This window comes from Lampris incognitus, chromosome 15, assembly GCF_029633865.1.
Source record: "Lampris incognitus isolate fLamInc1 chromosome 15, fLamInc1.hap2, whole genome shotgun sequence".
Classification (NCBI taxonomy): domain Eukaryota; kingdom Metazoa; phylum Chordata; class Actinopteri; order Lampriformes; family Lampridae; genus Lampris; species Lampris incognitus.
Window position 1 is genome coordinate 15,310,410 of NC_079225.1, and position 15,639 is coordinate 15,326,048.

At 48.7% G+C, this 15,639-nt stretch overlaps 1 protein-coding gene across 2 annotated transcripts; it reads right to left on the reverse strand.

Moving 5' to 3' along the window:
• Nucleotides 1-12,413: 12,413 nt before the first annotated feature.
• Nucleotides 12,414-15,207, reverse strand: hlx1 (H2.0-like homeo box 1 (Drosophila)). Of its 2 annotated transcripts, XM_056294746.1 has the most exons (4): nucleotides 14,557-15,206; nucleotides 14,006-14,185; nucleotides 13,652-13,836; nucleotides 12,414-13,115 (listed from the first exon to the last, which is right to left on the reverse strand). In XM_056294746.1, the coding sequence occupies exons 1-4, from the start codon at nucleotides 14,996-14,998 to the stop codon at nucleotides 12,804-12,806; spliced, it is 1,119 nt and encodes a 372-aa protein (XP_056150721.1). In that variant the 5' UTR covers nucleotides 14,999-15,206; the 3' UTR covers nucleotides 12,414-12,803. The 2 variants fall into 2 exon arrangements, with proteins under 2 accessions (XP_056150721.1, XP_056150722.1); XM_056294747.1 differs by lacking the exon at nucleotides 14,006-14,185 and having other exon boundaries at nucleotides 14,557-15,207.
• Between the last annotated feature and the right edge of the window lie 432 nt (nucleotides 15,208-15,639).

Genomic DNA, 15,639 nt, shown 5'->3' on the forward strand with positions numbered 1-15,639 from the left:
GGACACGCGGTGCCTGGCTGAGGTTAGACCCTAATGAGACAGCGGCCTGTCCAGAGAGGATTCATCACCGCTGGATCAGGGTTATCGCCCTCCGCCGTGCTCCACTACTTTTAATCAGGCTCCTCTCTGGTCACTCCCTATCAGCGGCAGTCCATCTCTGGAACCGTCACCATCCATCAGGACCCGCGGACAGGCCCAACTGAGCGCGGCTGTGGAGTGCATTAGTAAATGATTGCCCGGTGCTTTAGTCGCCGTGTCAGTCATGTTGCACACACACACACACACACACGTTTGCGTGCACATTCATAGAGACCCAATTCTTGAGTCATTTTTTCTTTCTCACGTGAAAAATGTTTCAAAAGAGACGCTTGCTGTTTGATACGAACAGGATGTGGTCATTTCAGCCAAACCTTAAAGACGCAGCACAGCGAAAAGAAGAGATGAGGGATGTGTGTGTGTGTGTGTATGTACTTACACACAAGTTGTTAGTGTCATGCTATATATATATGCATTTATCACAAATGTTAGCCCTATCCCGTGGCACTGGACAGCTGCAAAAGGACGCATGCGTGCGCACACACAAAGAAAGCACACACACGCTTGCAAATCCGCAGACAAACTTTTCTTCTTCTTGGTCCTTATGTGTGAGTGTGTGGGGGGGGGCTGTCTGATCAGTTTAGGTTTAAAGGTGATTCAGTGGTTTCGCGGCACGAGGAGCGCCCACCGTCCAATCAGCTTTGTCTTTTTTCATTTTGTTCATAGCGCGACGACGTGATTATGACGTTTGACTTGGGGACGTTTCCGGTGTCGCGGATCGAGAAATTGAACTGAACAAGATATCCCCTTTTTCCGGTATCGTCCCCTCATTAACGTTTCGGCTTGGGTCAAGCAAACGAATGATACAGAGCCCAGAAACCGGGCGGGGACCTCCTGTCCCTCGTTGATGTGCATACCAGTTAAGTCAATAATCTCCCATCTTGCCGCGGTGATAAGTGATTTCGCAGGAAGACGTTCTCTCGTGACTTCCTTATCCGCCCGAGCCAAATCACCAGCCGTGCTATGCGTCGTACATGGCAACAGGTTCAGCGTAGAAGCACTATGGGGGGTGGGGGGGAGGGGGGTGACAGAGTGTAACGAGGCCAGTTTCACTCGTTTTTTTTTTTAACTTTTCCTCGTCAGGAAATGCGCTATTGTGAGTTGCGTGTTTGTTCAGGACATTCCCCGCAAGAGGTCCGTGAACCCGCGTTGCGAGACGAGGGAAAGTCGGGCGGGCTGTGAGAAACTGTTAATGAGCGGCGTGCTGCACCAGAGAACCCAGACACGTTTGGTGACTTACTCAACGGTGGTTTATACACACAGCAAGAGGGAAGTGTTGACCAATATGTATCCTGCCTGCCCACAGCAGCCGTTTGGTGTCACGGATAATTAAGTGCTGTAAATAGTGTTCTTCATTATTGCGCGCACACACACACACGTCGATGGCAAAACTCACGCGCGGCCTTACCGGTCAGACGCAACATGTTGCAAAAGCAACGATGAAGAAAGTAAATCATCCTCATGTGGATAGCAACATACATATAGAGACAGATGTGGATACATGCAAACTAGATTTGCCTGAAGTTATTACCAAGAATGCAGCTTACTTTAATGCACTTGTTGCACGCACGCACGCACACACACACACACACACACACACACACACACACACACACACACACACATATATATGTATATAAACGATCACGGTTGAATAGGCTCGGTAGCCCTTAGCTAACGGGTCGGGCCCTTTAGTCGACTGGTTAACGTTGTCGCCTGCGGTGCAGAAGTTACGGGTTCGCGTCCCGACTGCGGCGGTTCCCAGGCTGCCCCCCCCCCCCCCCGAGTTCGCTGCATTGGTGTCAGAAGTGGGATGGTGAGACCGTGAGGTCATCGAAAGCGCGTGCGCCCAGAGGTGTGAGGGAGCTGATATGTTGAAGCAGCGAGGACGCGCTTCCCGCAAGAGGGGGATAGTGTAACGTGAAAGGATAAGTTAGCCCTTGGCTAACGGGTCGGACCCTATACTCGACTGGTTAACGTTGTCACCTGAGGTGCAGGAGATACGGGTTCGCGTCCCAGCAGTGACGACGGTTCCCCGACTGCCCCCCCTCAATTCGCTACTATATATATGTATAGCGTTTTTTTCCGAAACCGTCAATGGTGTTGTGAGTGCTCAACTAATGAGGAGCTCTGTGTGTGTGTGTGTGTGTGTGTGTGTGTGTGTGCTGCATATATCTATATGCAATATACATGTGTATATATGTGTGTATGTATGTATATATGTATATGCTACATATATGTATATATATGTTTCAACAAGAAATCATCTAAACAGAAATATCAGTAGTGACGACAGAGCCTTACTTGTTATCAGTCTGCATTAATTCAAGAGGTTTTCATTTTAATATCCACCATGTAATCACGTAGATGCGTACACATAAGTATCAAGCGTAATGGGGCAGTTGTACGTCGTCACTGTTATTCGTAAATGTAACATAAAACATAATGTTGAGTTTTTCACGAATTTGCTGTGAAGGGGCTCTGCAAAGAAAGACACAAAAAGTGCACACATCCTACATATGAGGATTTTCCCACTTCAGGCATTGTTTGGACAGGACGAAAAGTTCTCCAGAGAAATCAGGCATGCGCCTCTTGTTATGATGGAAAATCCATAATGAACCTGTTTAAGTTTAGAATGACAGCATTGCCTCTACCCCCCCCCCCCCCGGCCCATACCAAAGGCAGTAATTACAGGCTGTGTAACATGTGTCTGTAGGTCGTGTGGCCTTAACTGCTGGCTGCCGAGGAGCCCTGCATCCCATCATATGCCATAATGGAAGCCAGATGGTTCCCTGTCTGTTTCAGCCTCATAATCAATAGCCTTGCTTGTAATGGCCCTGACTCTCTCTCTCTCTCTCTCTCTCTCTCTCTCTCTCTCTCTCTCTCTCTCTCTCTCTCTCTCTCTCTCTCTCTCATGCTCTCGCTCTCTCCCCCCCTGTCCAGCAGCTTGTTATGAGAGGATCTGTGAAGGAATGGCATACCGTGGTGCAAACAAGTGGAAGTGCGTCAAGAGCCAGATTAACTAATTGGACTCCCCACATGACTTGAGGGAGGGGGGTGCGTGTGGAGGCTGGGGCAGGGTGGGGTGGTGGTCGGGGGGGTCGGTAAGGGAAGGGACTTGATCTTGCCATGTAGCCTCCACGAGCACAACCCAACACTTTGAGGCATGTCCCTGGAATTCTCTCTCTCTCCCTATATAAGTATGGAGTAAAATATGGAGAATGTGTAGCATTTTATAGTATTCCTTTGTCCAGATAAATAACCTCAGAACCTTAAGTGGCGCTTGGAGTGATACAGTGCATCCTCATTTCCTGAGACTGTTTCCTGTAGTCGGAGAGGATCACTTTATGTCTCCATCACCCGGCCCATTGGGGGAAACGCCGCGCACAACCGGTGCCTCTTTTTTTCTCTTTCTTCTTCTTCTTCTGTCCTGCGTGAGGGGAAGCGCACGTAAAAATGTGCTGCACAGGGTTCCTGGAGGAGGAGGAGGCAGAGGTGTAGCGATTGGAGTGTGTTGGGGTCGTGACCTCCAGCTTGTAATGATCACCTGATGGATGTCGGGGGCCCGAGGTCAAATGCGTGTCAGAGCAGAGCGGGAGAGAGAGAGAGAGAGAGAGAGAGAGCGAGCGAGAGAGAGAGAGAGGAGGGAGGTTCGCAGGAAGCAGAGGGCTGACCAAACATTTTCTCCAGGCTGGGACAAATTAGTGCGCTAAAAGAAGTGGAAGATAATGTGTGTACACATATAAATATGCACCGCCAAAACCGGAATTTATGTGCCCCCCCCCCTCGGCTTCTAACCGAGCATCCTACTAACCACCTCGCTGGTTTCTATTTACTGCCTGTACATTATGTATGTCCCATTACATCCCACTATAAACTGCTGTCTTTGTAAAGGGTCAGCGGAGAGAATCAGCAGAACAGCTCCTTATGTAAGCCACGGGGAGGGAGAGAAACAGCGAATCGGTTAATTTGTGGGGGGGAAGATTGCAAAAACATGCGTGAAGCTGGACCCGCTTTCCCCTCAAATGTTTTATAGCACTTTAATGTTTTTTACTACGCTTGATAGTTAACGTTTGTCTTATTTCTTTTAGAAAACGGCTTTTCCGATCTCGCTGGGAATGAGAGTTTGAGAAACGGTTAGTATTTCTGCTCCAGTAGAATATTCCGGTACTGTGTTATCTCCCCATCCGCGAGGGTATGTATCCTATAAACCGAGGGCCTGGTCAGTGTTCAGCATCGCAGACCAGTTCCTGATGAAGGCCAGTGTAGAAGTGGCGCAACGGGGCCGCGGGCCAGGGCCGGTACCGGGACCGGGGCTGGGGCCTCCGTCTGTCCGGAGTGGGAATAACTCCATCTCCACTGATAAAGGCAGCTGGCTCTGGCGACGCTCGGTAAAGTTTTATGGTCAGATATGCACAGATGAATAGGCCAGCTGTGGAGTGTCATATATTCCCAAACAAACCCTGCAGGAACTGAAGTGTCTCACCCCTCGCACATGTGGGCTCCAGCGATCTCGCTCACACACTCGTTAGTGTGCAAATGTTAAAAACATATACACGCACTCAGTTATGGTTTCTTACGATCTCTCGTCAATTATGGTGCCCCACACACACACACACACACACGCACACACACACGTATCCAAAACAAGACCGCGGTCACACTAACAATAAACTGCAGTTACCACAAAACAAGATTCTCTCACAAGCTGTTTGCATGCATGAAGGCTTTGGCCCTGCCACCATTTGTTCTCACTTTGGTCTTTAGTAGTCTGTGTAAAACATGACATAAGGCACAAGGTTACAGTCTTGAGGCATCACCTAACCATAACCAGATGCAAATAAGGACGGCAATAAGGATCTCTCACCCGTGTCTGAACCGGGCGTCCAAATCAGTTAGAGGGAAGCGGGAATAAAGGATGTGAAACTGAACAGTGCTTTCTATAAATCGCCTGTGTACTCTCACTTGTGTGTCTCCTCGCCGGTTGCTGTGGTGACGTGTGTGTGTGTGTGTGTGTGTGTGTGTGTGTGTATGTGTGTGTGTGTGTGTGTGTGTGGCGAGCCCCCTCACACACAAGTACAAGGTCCCAGGCGGCCAAAGCTGTTTCGATCAGAGTTATCATGCTATTAGGGTCAGCAGCTTTGTCGCCCGTGCGATTCCCCCTCGGCCCGCTCTGTTTATTTTGGAACAAGAACAAGACAAACTGAAGTGACGTTTTATTTATTTTCTCACTCTTGCCCTCTCCTCCCTTGAACAAGCCGAGCCATAAAGAAGAATTCCTCGGTAATCCATCAGCATCCGTCCAGGCAAAGTGCGGCCCTCTCCTTGCCCGCGCACACATGACACACATCCACCACGCAACCCGGCGGGCCCGGGTCGGGTCGAACCCTAGAGCCCAGCGCCGCACGGCGAGGGCATTATCAGATAAGACTGAAAGACTAATGAGCCGAGTGAAGCGGTGGATTCAGACAGGCTGCTTAGGGGTGGTCTGAATATTGCGGACGTGTTGTGTTTCCGACACCTCAAGAACCCGCCTGGTCACAATTATATGAGCGTGTTCGGTGTTATTCAGCAAGATTAAATTCATCCAATAACAATAGGCTTGACTCACATGGGCCAAGATGGCTGTTTTTTGTTTTGATTAACTGCTTACTGTATTCGGTTAGTCGATCTCTTTTTGGCTAGTTGTGGTATTTTCATTGCTCTTTGAGAGCATTGCAGCACTTGCGTGTAAATTTCACCTTGATTTTGGTTTTGATTTGATTTCTGGGAGCCTCCTGCTTCGCTTGAGCGGTGCTTGGAAGGGGGAATCACCGGAGATGTAGTAGAGATAAACAGGACGAGCGGAGATGAACATCTCAGCTACCCAGGTTGAATGCAATACAGCTTTCAATACCGATGATAATATCTGTCCTGACCAACGCAGAACATGCTCTTTTTTTTTTTATCAAAACAAGTTTGGTTTTTTTTGGGTAACCCTCAATTGTTGCATGCAAAACCAGAAAAACCTCCTCTGCTGCTGAATGCAGATGTCAGGGAACACACAGCGCAGTTAATCTGATTCATTGTATGGGGTTTCATTTTGCTTTTTTCGTCTCCATTACAAGTGCATCTGTGAGCCACGGTGAGTGTAGAAATGGAGAAACGAGGAAACCTCAGTTTACAATTAGCATGTGTAAATTGTTCCTTTTGACACACAGAGGCCGAGCTGGTGAAACCCACTTCTACATGAGATAGCTTTCATGGCTGCCGATGAGATAACGCCGTTTTGTGTGGCAGTCTCGGCAACAACCGCGTCGCCTCATACAGTCCAAGTGTTTTTCTAAACCTTGGAATACAGCCTCAGAACTTGGTGTCCTCGTCACCGAGTGAAACAAAAAAGTAGGCTCTCCTCACACCAGGTAAAAGTTGTATTCTCCGCCAGAGGTGGCGTCTTTCCGTAAGGACGAATTTGCTAGCCGACCTCTCATGTATGTAGCTATCTTGTGCTTGGGCCTATGGTTGAGTTTCAAATCCACAGGCAGTTCAGCTCAGTGTTGGAGACCGGAGTGAAAATTTGCTGCTGATGACAGGTCATGTGAAATGAAAGTGCTTCTCACATCCTCCCCCTTTGTGTTTGCATCTCAGCGGGCCGGTGGAGCGCGGCTGTAATCCCCCTCCCAGCGTGTGCATCACTCAGTGAATTCAGCCTCTATGGAAACGGGGCAAGTGGTTGGACTGCTGCCGTTTCACAGCCCTAATTAATACCAAAACCTCCGCACCCTTCACAAATTACAGCGTACACCGCACCAGGTTTGGCTCGACACAACCGTCTGCAATCTGCAATAAAACGGTTCCTTCATGGCCACATTAAAAAACAGGGTGGTAGGTCAGAGGACTCTTAGATTATGACTGATTGCTGTTGGCCATCAACGATTAATGTGTAGACAGAGTATTATTTGAGAAGGGCGGTGAAAGAGCTGTGGAGCAGCGCTGTCCAGGTGGTGCTCTCTCTCTCTCGCTCTCTCTCTCCCTCCGAGGGATTCTCCCTGTGTGAAAGCCATCCAAGGACAACCGGGAGCGCTCCAGGGGGAGGGTCCTTTCCCTTCCAGCCCGGGAGGGAGGAACTTACAACAGGGTTTCCACTGCCCCACAGTGCCCTGCTGGCTGCGGTCCGCCAGCCAGTGCGGCAAGTAGGTAACGCTGGAGCCAAGGTGGAGTGAGAAAGGAAGGGAGGAAACTCAGAGAGAAACCATGAAAAATGTGGAGCATGAAAATGTCTCCCTTGGTTTATGGCAGCGCAGCCTCGCTTCCAAGAGAAACACATCTTTAAATTTAACTTGAGATGACTTTTTTTTCTTCTTTTTTTTTTCTTCTTCTTTTTTTTCTTCTTCTCTCTCTCTCTCTTCCACTCCCAACTGCTGGCAAGGGCTCGGTTTCGAAAGTAAGGCCAAGGCGCTTGGAAACTGCAACCATGTTAAAAAAGCACTCAATAATGTGGCTTTCTGGAAATGTGGCGACAGCTTCTGTATGAGGGGCTCGGCTTTCACCGTGGCTGGACATGTTTGATACAGACTGCAACCCGGGTCGATGCAGAATATTCCTGCGAGTATTCCAACTTTTCAGACTAACTATTGATTTACATGGACATGTGTGATAGAGAGTATATATATATATTTTATCCCCCCCAACATGACTTACTGAAAGTGAAGGGAAAACAGATCGATGCTATCTTTGGACGGTATCAATCATGAGTTAGATTGTCTGCAGACTTTGTGTTGCAGCAATGTGTCAGGAGACGTTATATCGAACATGAGCTCTCTCTGTTGACGCTGCGGTGGGTCAGTGAGAGCTCCCTTCACGGCAACCTCACATGCGGCGTCATTTCATTCATTTTCAGGGACTAATCGCTTGACTGGATTTGGAATAATGGCCTTAAAAGAAAAAAAATGTGTGTTTTTTTTTTAAAGAGAGCAGACGATACATCTCATTCCATCAAATCGGATTAAACTGGCATGGGAACGGCTGGGAGCAGCCCTGGCACGCTATCAAATGAAAAGATTTTTCAGCGCGTTATAATATTTTGCTAGTCTCGCGAGGAAGTCGTCTTTCATGCTGATGACTCAGGGCTCATTTAGGAAAGAGCATCCTAGCCAATCTAATAAATCAGCCCTTGATGGAACAAACATACCTCTTAGGGAACAGACCCACCTCCAGAGCACAGACGCCTGTCTACAGTTAGGATGACTAAATAAAATGCTCCATTGAGGTTCACACATTTTCTGTGTCTGAAACGTAGCCGGACTGAGCACATGGGAGTCCACAACCCGAGGTGTAGGTCTAACATGAATAACGCCTCGGAGCGTTGGGCGGCTACCATATGATGACTCTTTATTTTACTTTACAGGAGAGGAGTTTTTTTGGCGCTCGCGCACAAAAAAAAGAGAGCAAAAAAAAAAAAACAACACAACAGTGAACGCTGATCTTAAGCAAATATACAAAAACATAGGCAAAACCCAATTCAAACGTGCGAGTCGCTCCCAAATAATACCAATAATGCCGTGTGGGGGGGCAGGGGGTGTGTGTACAGTTTATAAAGCTAGCACAACCACTGGCCATGCTAACATGCTAAACCCTAAGCTAACGCTAGCTTTATTTATCGCCGTCGGGTTTTCTTTTTTCTTTTTTTATCGGTACGGCCATCTTCATCTGTGAAACGCGGATGAAGCGGAGTCAAGCCGGAGGACGAAGACGACGGCAACCAAAAACCAAACCTGTGTTAACAGTTTTCCTTGACACGACGACGACTCGGTTCAGCCGCCGTGTGTCCGCCGCTTGACGCGTCACGACGCCTGTTTTGTACCCCCCCCCCCCGGCTCGCGCTGACACGTTGCTATGGCGCCGGAGGGCGAAATCTCCCAAATCGGCCTATCAGGCAACTTCACAGATAATGCCTCAAAGCCCCCGGAGCGGAGACGTCATAGCTTTTAGCCACGCTAATCCCTCAACCGCTGCAGACAGAAACCCCTCCCCGGCTCTCACAGAGGTAATTTGTTTTACACAGTTACTTTTTCAGAGCGTTAAATACTGGCGAACCCGCGGCCCTGTAGTTTGTTTTATGGGTTTACCCCTGTCCCGGGTTGCCAAGAGGGACGTATAGGACAGCTTTTAATGGCGGCGGAAAAGCTGACATTAAATATGGGCCAGATGGACTTTCTCCTATCCTGGCCATAAAAGTTCTTAGGACAGTTCACAAATCAAGGGCCCCTCAGTATTATGTTAAGCGTTCGGGTTGTTATTGTTATTTTACATTCGCAAATACTGTCGTAATTTACAGCTTTTCGAGGACGGTTCGAGACTCGAACCCACCCAAGACATTGTACCGTGCGAGTGCTTAACAGTTAATATTGGGTTGATAAAGTGTCCGTGGCTTTTATTGAAGCTCCACGGGAGAAAAAAAAACGGGGCCGTCGTAATTCTGACAAGCAACTCTTCATAGCGCGTGCGAATCGAGACGCGGGATTAGAAACCCGCCACCCACTCCATAAAGCCCCGGAGCCGGCCCTCTCCGGCCGAACGCCGGGCCATATTTTGGCGCCATGGCCGCGGGGTTGAATATCGCCTATATAGTGTAACGTGCATGGATAAAGAAGACACGCTGGCCGCTGGCTCGCGGGTCTGACCCTTTAGTCGAACGGTTAGCGATGCCTCCCGCGGCGCGGGCGACACGGGTTCGCTTCCCGGTCGCGGCAGTTCCTGTGGTTGCGTTGTCCCCCGAATTCGCTACGATATATATACATATACATATATATATATATGAGAAAGAAACAAAGGGCAGCAGGTAGTCGCGTAGACAAACGGGGGAAATGAAGAGCGAAATCCGAGATGCGAGGGCCGAGGCGGCTCTCCCGGGGTCAAGTCCTCTGTCCGGAGGACAGGAAGGTGGGACCCCGTGGCAGAGGGGAGGGGGGAGGGTCTGGGCTTGGGTCACCGCGACTTCTAACGACGTAGACGACTTGCGGTATCCTTCAGAAATGGCGCCGCTGTTAAAGGGGCTACCCCCCCCCCTGGCTGGGAGGGGCGCCTCCCCACCGGAAGCTGAGCGAAGACGTGGCTTTTCTCCGCGTATCGATCTGAAGATGGAGAACAGTAGTTTGTTGCAAATTTCAGTTTTAAACACGGTGTAAAGACGTGACTTTTCCCCGCCCTTTAAAGTTTGCATGATTTGTAGACAAAAGAAAGAAATAAGAAAAATAAACCCTCGTTTCAGTGTAAGCGAGTTGTACCAGGCTCTCCTTTTTTTTAACCACCGACTTCCACTGCACGTCTGTTGCAATCTCCAACAGCAGAAACACGCATCACACCACACATGAGGGAGACGCGTGTGTGTGTGTGTGTGTGTGTACTCTCCAAGACGATGCAGACAATGTAATGCCATGATGTAATTTTTACAGGTTATGCGTAAAATCTGCTTATTAAGCAGTTTTCTGGCCCAATCCTGAGGTTGATGAAAAAAAAATGTCACAAATTTTTGGGGGGAAATTTTAAAAATCAGATATAATGGCGGGAATAAGTCTCGGTGAGCACAGGTAAAGATGTTTGCATGGACACAAGGGCACAACAGCTGCTGCTCGTCCTCAGTGACAAAACAACAGGCCACATCCACTGAAAAGAGAATATGATGGGTCGTCTCTGGATCTATGGGGTTCTTCTAAAAACCTAATCACTCTCACAGACACAGAGAGTCTTAACAGACTTGACAGACGTGTATGTCGGGGAGGGGGGGGGGGTCGTCACGTGACGTCGTGCCATTAAACTTTCTGTACAAGCGTAATAAATGTATGGACCGGGTTTATGACTGTATTGTCTTGCTGTAAAAATACGGGGTTGGTTTCCACTGGGTTTTTGAAAAAAAAATGTTTTGACCCCATAACCGCTGATGATAAAGGTGATTTTTTTGGAATTCGGCCGAGGCTGCATTTCATCATTAAGTGTCAGCCGACATAGGACTGCCATAAATATAATGAATTTTATCCAGAAAAGGTCATTTGACTCCGCGCTAATAAAATTGCCCTTCTGCCAGTATATCTTCACCGACCGTCCGACCCTGCAAGCGCAGGTGGCCCAAGACGCTGAGTTAAGTTTGCGTATCAAACCGCAGCACGCCGTCTAGCAACACCGGCGTTCATCCCGCTGATGCGCATGCGCGGGCCAGGGTTAAGGTCAGGGCGCGTGGGCCAGGAGAGGTATACCGGGAACACCGTGCCGGGGATTGCGAGACAGGCTCGAGGTGTATGAATGAGGCCTACTTGTTTGCGTCTGGGTGGATAAAATATCCTCATCCGCGTCGCTGTTGATATCTGGAGCCGGCGGATGTACACATACAGTAAATTCCCATGCACCTCTGCGTTTGCTTTCCGCTGCGCAGCGCTTCTAACGTTCTGCCGGAAAAATCAAATATAAACCCAGGTTAACTCCGCAGGCCTGCTATATTAATACGAGTTAGAGAGGGGTCACGCGGCCTCCTCACTTATGAGGAGGGGGCAGTTGGACTGACGCAAACCGACTGGTTAGGAAATAACATGGACGGCTTGTTACAGCGACATTAAATAGGGTAAAGATAATAAGACTCATTTTGACCTCAGATTCAGCTACAAACATAAGTCAACAGGTATAAGAACGAAATTGTTGGAAAAAAGGAAAGTTTTGGTCGCAGGCCCGACCCTTAATGCCGGATTAACATAATATGAGTAATTTCGTGAATTCCACATAGTTCTGCTGCACAATGAGCAACCTATGTGCAGGATATATATAATGACGTCATGACAGATATCCAAAACGTCTCAGCATGGTTTGGTCCTCCACTATCTTACATGCATTGCGTCTGAGACGTGGTGGATATTTATCATGACGTCATTATATATATATATACACACACACGTGTATATATATATATATATATATATATATATATATATATATATATATATATATATATATATATATATATACACACATATATGTATATCCTACAATATTTGCAGATCCACAAGGCTGACTGCTTGGTATTCGGTGTTGTTCAGCTTTTGCTGAAATTAGCAGTATTTTGTTTTTAACGCCAGGTGACAGATATAAATTTACAGTCGTTGCATTTGCTTGAAAAAAAAAAGTTTTAAAAATGAGCTTGCTATAGTGGAGCACCAAAATAAAACCAAGATAATAATAATAGCACTAATAATGCTAATACTAATAATAGCAATAATAATAATAGCAATACTAATAAAACTAATAATATTATTAATAATAAATTAACTAAATTGTAATCCAATTTTTAACGTAAGAAACATTTTATTTACAGTGCTTTCAGTGCAAATTATTAATTAACAAAATAGATCACAACTATCTATTCAGACAAAATACATTGAACAACGTGTGATTTTCTGAGCTTTCATAACGTGGAACAAAGGGTTCATAACCTAATGAGATACACAGCCGCGTATTCCCTTCAAAACAAATCATGCACGTTTAAACGCTCTTCTCGCAAGAGTTCCTCTCTCCATGATGGGGGGGGGGGGGGACAACAACCACGAGGAGTTCTGGGGATGGGAGCTAATCAATGGAGCCTCTTCGTCGGCGAGCCACGCCGGAGCTCTCCTCCTCCTCCTCCTCCTCCATCCACTGGCATCCAAAGTGTTGTTGCTCGTGACTCGTAAACGCGGCCCGAGCGGTCATATCAACATCTGCGACGCCGCTGTGTTCGTGACAGTCTCCGTGACGGCGCCGACGGGCGGGGCAGTCCCGCTTATGATGACGCTGGTCTTGTTGTCGTGCTCGGAAATGTCCACGTCGCTTTTGTCCTCCTGCCCTTCGTCCAGTTCCGACTCGCTGCCCTCGCTCTCGCACTCCGACTCCTCGGGCGGCAGCTTGGCCCCCGCCTCCGCCGCGCACTTGTCCGGCTGCTCCTTCTCCTTGTCCTTTTGCGCCTGCGCCTCCTTCGAATGCCTCCACTTCATGCGCCTGTTCTGGAACCAAACTTTGACCTGCGTAGGAGGGGAAACAGAAATATACATATAAATAAATGATTATCACAGAGGCGTCGTGGATATGCGACGCAGTTCCAGATCCCCAAAAATGGTGCAGGCGAGATAGATAACTCCGCACGAGCGCATCCTCAGTCTCCTTCCGTGAGCTCTAGGCCCGGGAATGTCGTCAATGGATTTATCTGCGAAAATCTAATGGAGGGGGGGGGGGGGCGGAGGGCCAGAACCCATGCTTTAAATAGTGTGTTTATAGTTTGTGGTTCTCGGCCTAAGGAGCTTCTTCTTCTTCTTCTCTTTTCTTTTCTCATTGCGCAGAAGTGTGCAGTGGATTTGTGCAAACCAGCGGGTTTTATACCATCCTCGCTGTCGTGGGCTGGCGGTTTTATTATCACCATGCGTAGAGGCTACGGACGGGAAGAACACCACCAGAGCTGGCGAGGCTGGGAAAGCCGGCCATCGCGGTGGCTCACAACCCCGTGCGTTCACGACACACAAACTAGACTCGCTCCGTCAGGGGTCAAGGCTTTGCTTCTTACCTGGGCGTCTGTCAGGCCCAGCATGGCGGCCAGCTGTTTTCTGTCCGGCTTGGTGACGTACTTCTGGATTTCGAATCGCTTCTCCAGTCCTTTCCTCTGAAGGTTGGAAAACACCGCCCTCGACCATGACCTCTTTCGTTTGTACGTTTGTGGCATCGTGTCTTTCGTGAGAACAGCATAGGGACCTGTGTGGGGAGGCAGGAGGAGAAGAGGAGGGGGAGGAGGGGAGGGTTAATTCAAAGGCTCACGTGTAATCCGCGAAATTAGAAATAATTGGGTCACACTTGCAAAGTGTCAAGACATTCACAGAGGAGCAGATTCCTTTGTGCGTAAGTTCTCCTAGGCAGCGACTACCTGGGAAGGCGTCCTGAAACTGATGCTGGCCTGATTGTCTGGTGTTGTGGCCTAGTGAGTTCATCATGGAGGAGGCGTCGCTCATCGCAGGGTCTATGGAGGAGAAGTACTGGCTCGCTGCAGACTGAACGGGGACATGGATCCCTGACTGACGGTTTGAACTAACAATGGATGTGAGATCTGTTACAGGACGGAAGATATAAGCTATAAGTCAGTAAACAGCTATCGCACACGCGCGCACGCAGCGTGCACGCTTTCAACAGAGGAAACTATTGAACGCTATACTATTCTGCGAACAAGTGCCTCATTGTTGTGAATTGGCAAGCCGTTTACTTTTTTCTTTTTTTTTCTCTTTTTTTTTCTTCTTCTTTTTTTTTAATATAACGTGGCAACTTTAACATCGCCAAATCGGACGCCTCTTACTCGGTTCCCTTTCAGCGGAGCGAAAGGATGCATTTCGTTTCTGTCATGTGTTTTGCGGTTTTTTTTTTTTTTTTTTTTTTGCATATATACCCCACGAGGGGGCCACCGAATGAAAACGAAGCGCTCACCTCTCAGCGACGACGCCTCTTTGATTTTGGGGTCAAAGTCTGTGGACAATATCCGATCGATTCCGAATTTGAGGTCCTTGCTGGTGGGCGGCGGAGCCTGCTGGGAGGTGCCGGTAAACGTTCTGGGCACAGTGGTTAAGTGTAGTCCGTGTCTGTGGTAGGGAGACGCGGCCGGGTTCACTCGGCCGCCGAACACCGCCGCCTCCGGCGCCACGGGAGCGGGGCGCAGCGGGGAGCCGCCGGAGAGCGCCTGCGGGCGGTGGCCCATGTGCACCATGAGGGCCGACGAGCCGGGGATGTTCTCGGCGTCTCCGGCTTGCAGGATGTCCGCGATGCAGAAGGACGGCTTCTTTATCGTGTCCACGGCGAAGCCGCCCGCGCAATACGCGGACCAGAGGCTGAAGTTCGACGCGTAAAAGGGATTCAGCCCGGTCGTGTACATCCTGGCGCTGTGGTCGCGGAGCCTCGTTGCTGGTCAAAACACAACGACGCGGTGGAAAGGACAGGCATGTAATGGCAGTGCAAATGTTGGTGGAAAAACGACGGGTCCTCTTTGCGTCAGTGCCAAACTCCTTCTCCCGACTCTGAAACCTTGGTTTGCGGAGCTTCCACGCCGAAGTCTCTTCTCCGACTCTGATTGGCTGCTCTTTAGCCAACGGCGGCTCGCTGTTGCTCAACATCACGCCCTTCCAAATGGACGTGATGTCAAGTCTACACAGATGTCAATGACCGTGACACGTATAGGGGCCGGTTTTCATCGCCGGACGGACGCGCGCGCGCGCGCACACACACGCACGCACGCACATATATCATATCATATCATATCATATCATATCATATCATATTATATCAGATCATATCATCATATCGCTCCCCCATTCTGCCTAGGCCTATACACCCTGTGACAGATTATTTAAATAAGGGGTTCCCAATTTCAGAGTCTATTGCCGCAATTGCAAAAGGGAACAGGTCGTTTGTAGGCCCCCACAAATGTATAAATGTGTTTCTAAGTCGTCAGTTTTCAGACAACTCTCGCTGACAGCACGTGATTCCATCCCTAAATAATAGATCTTTAACATCACA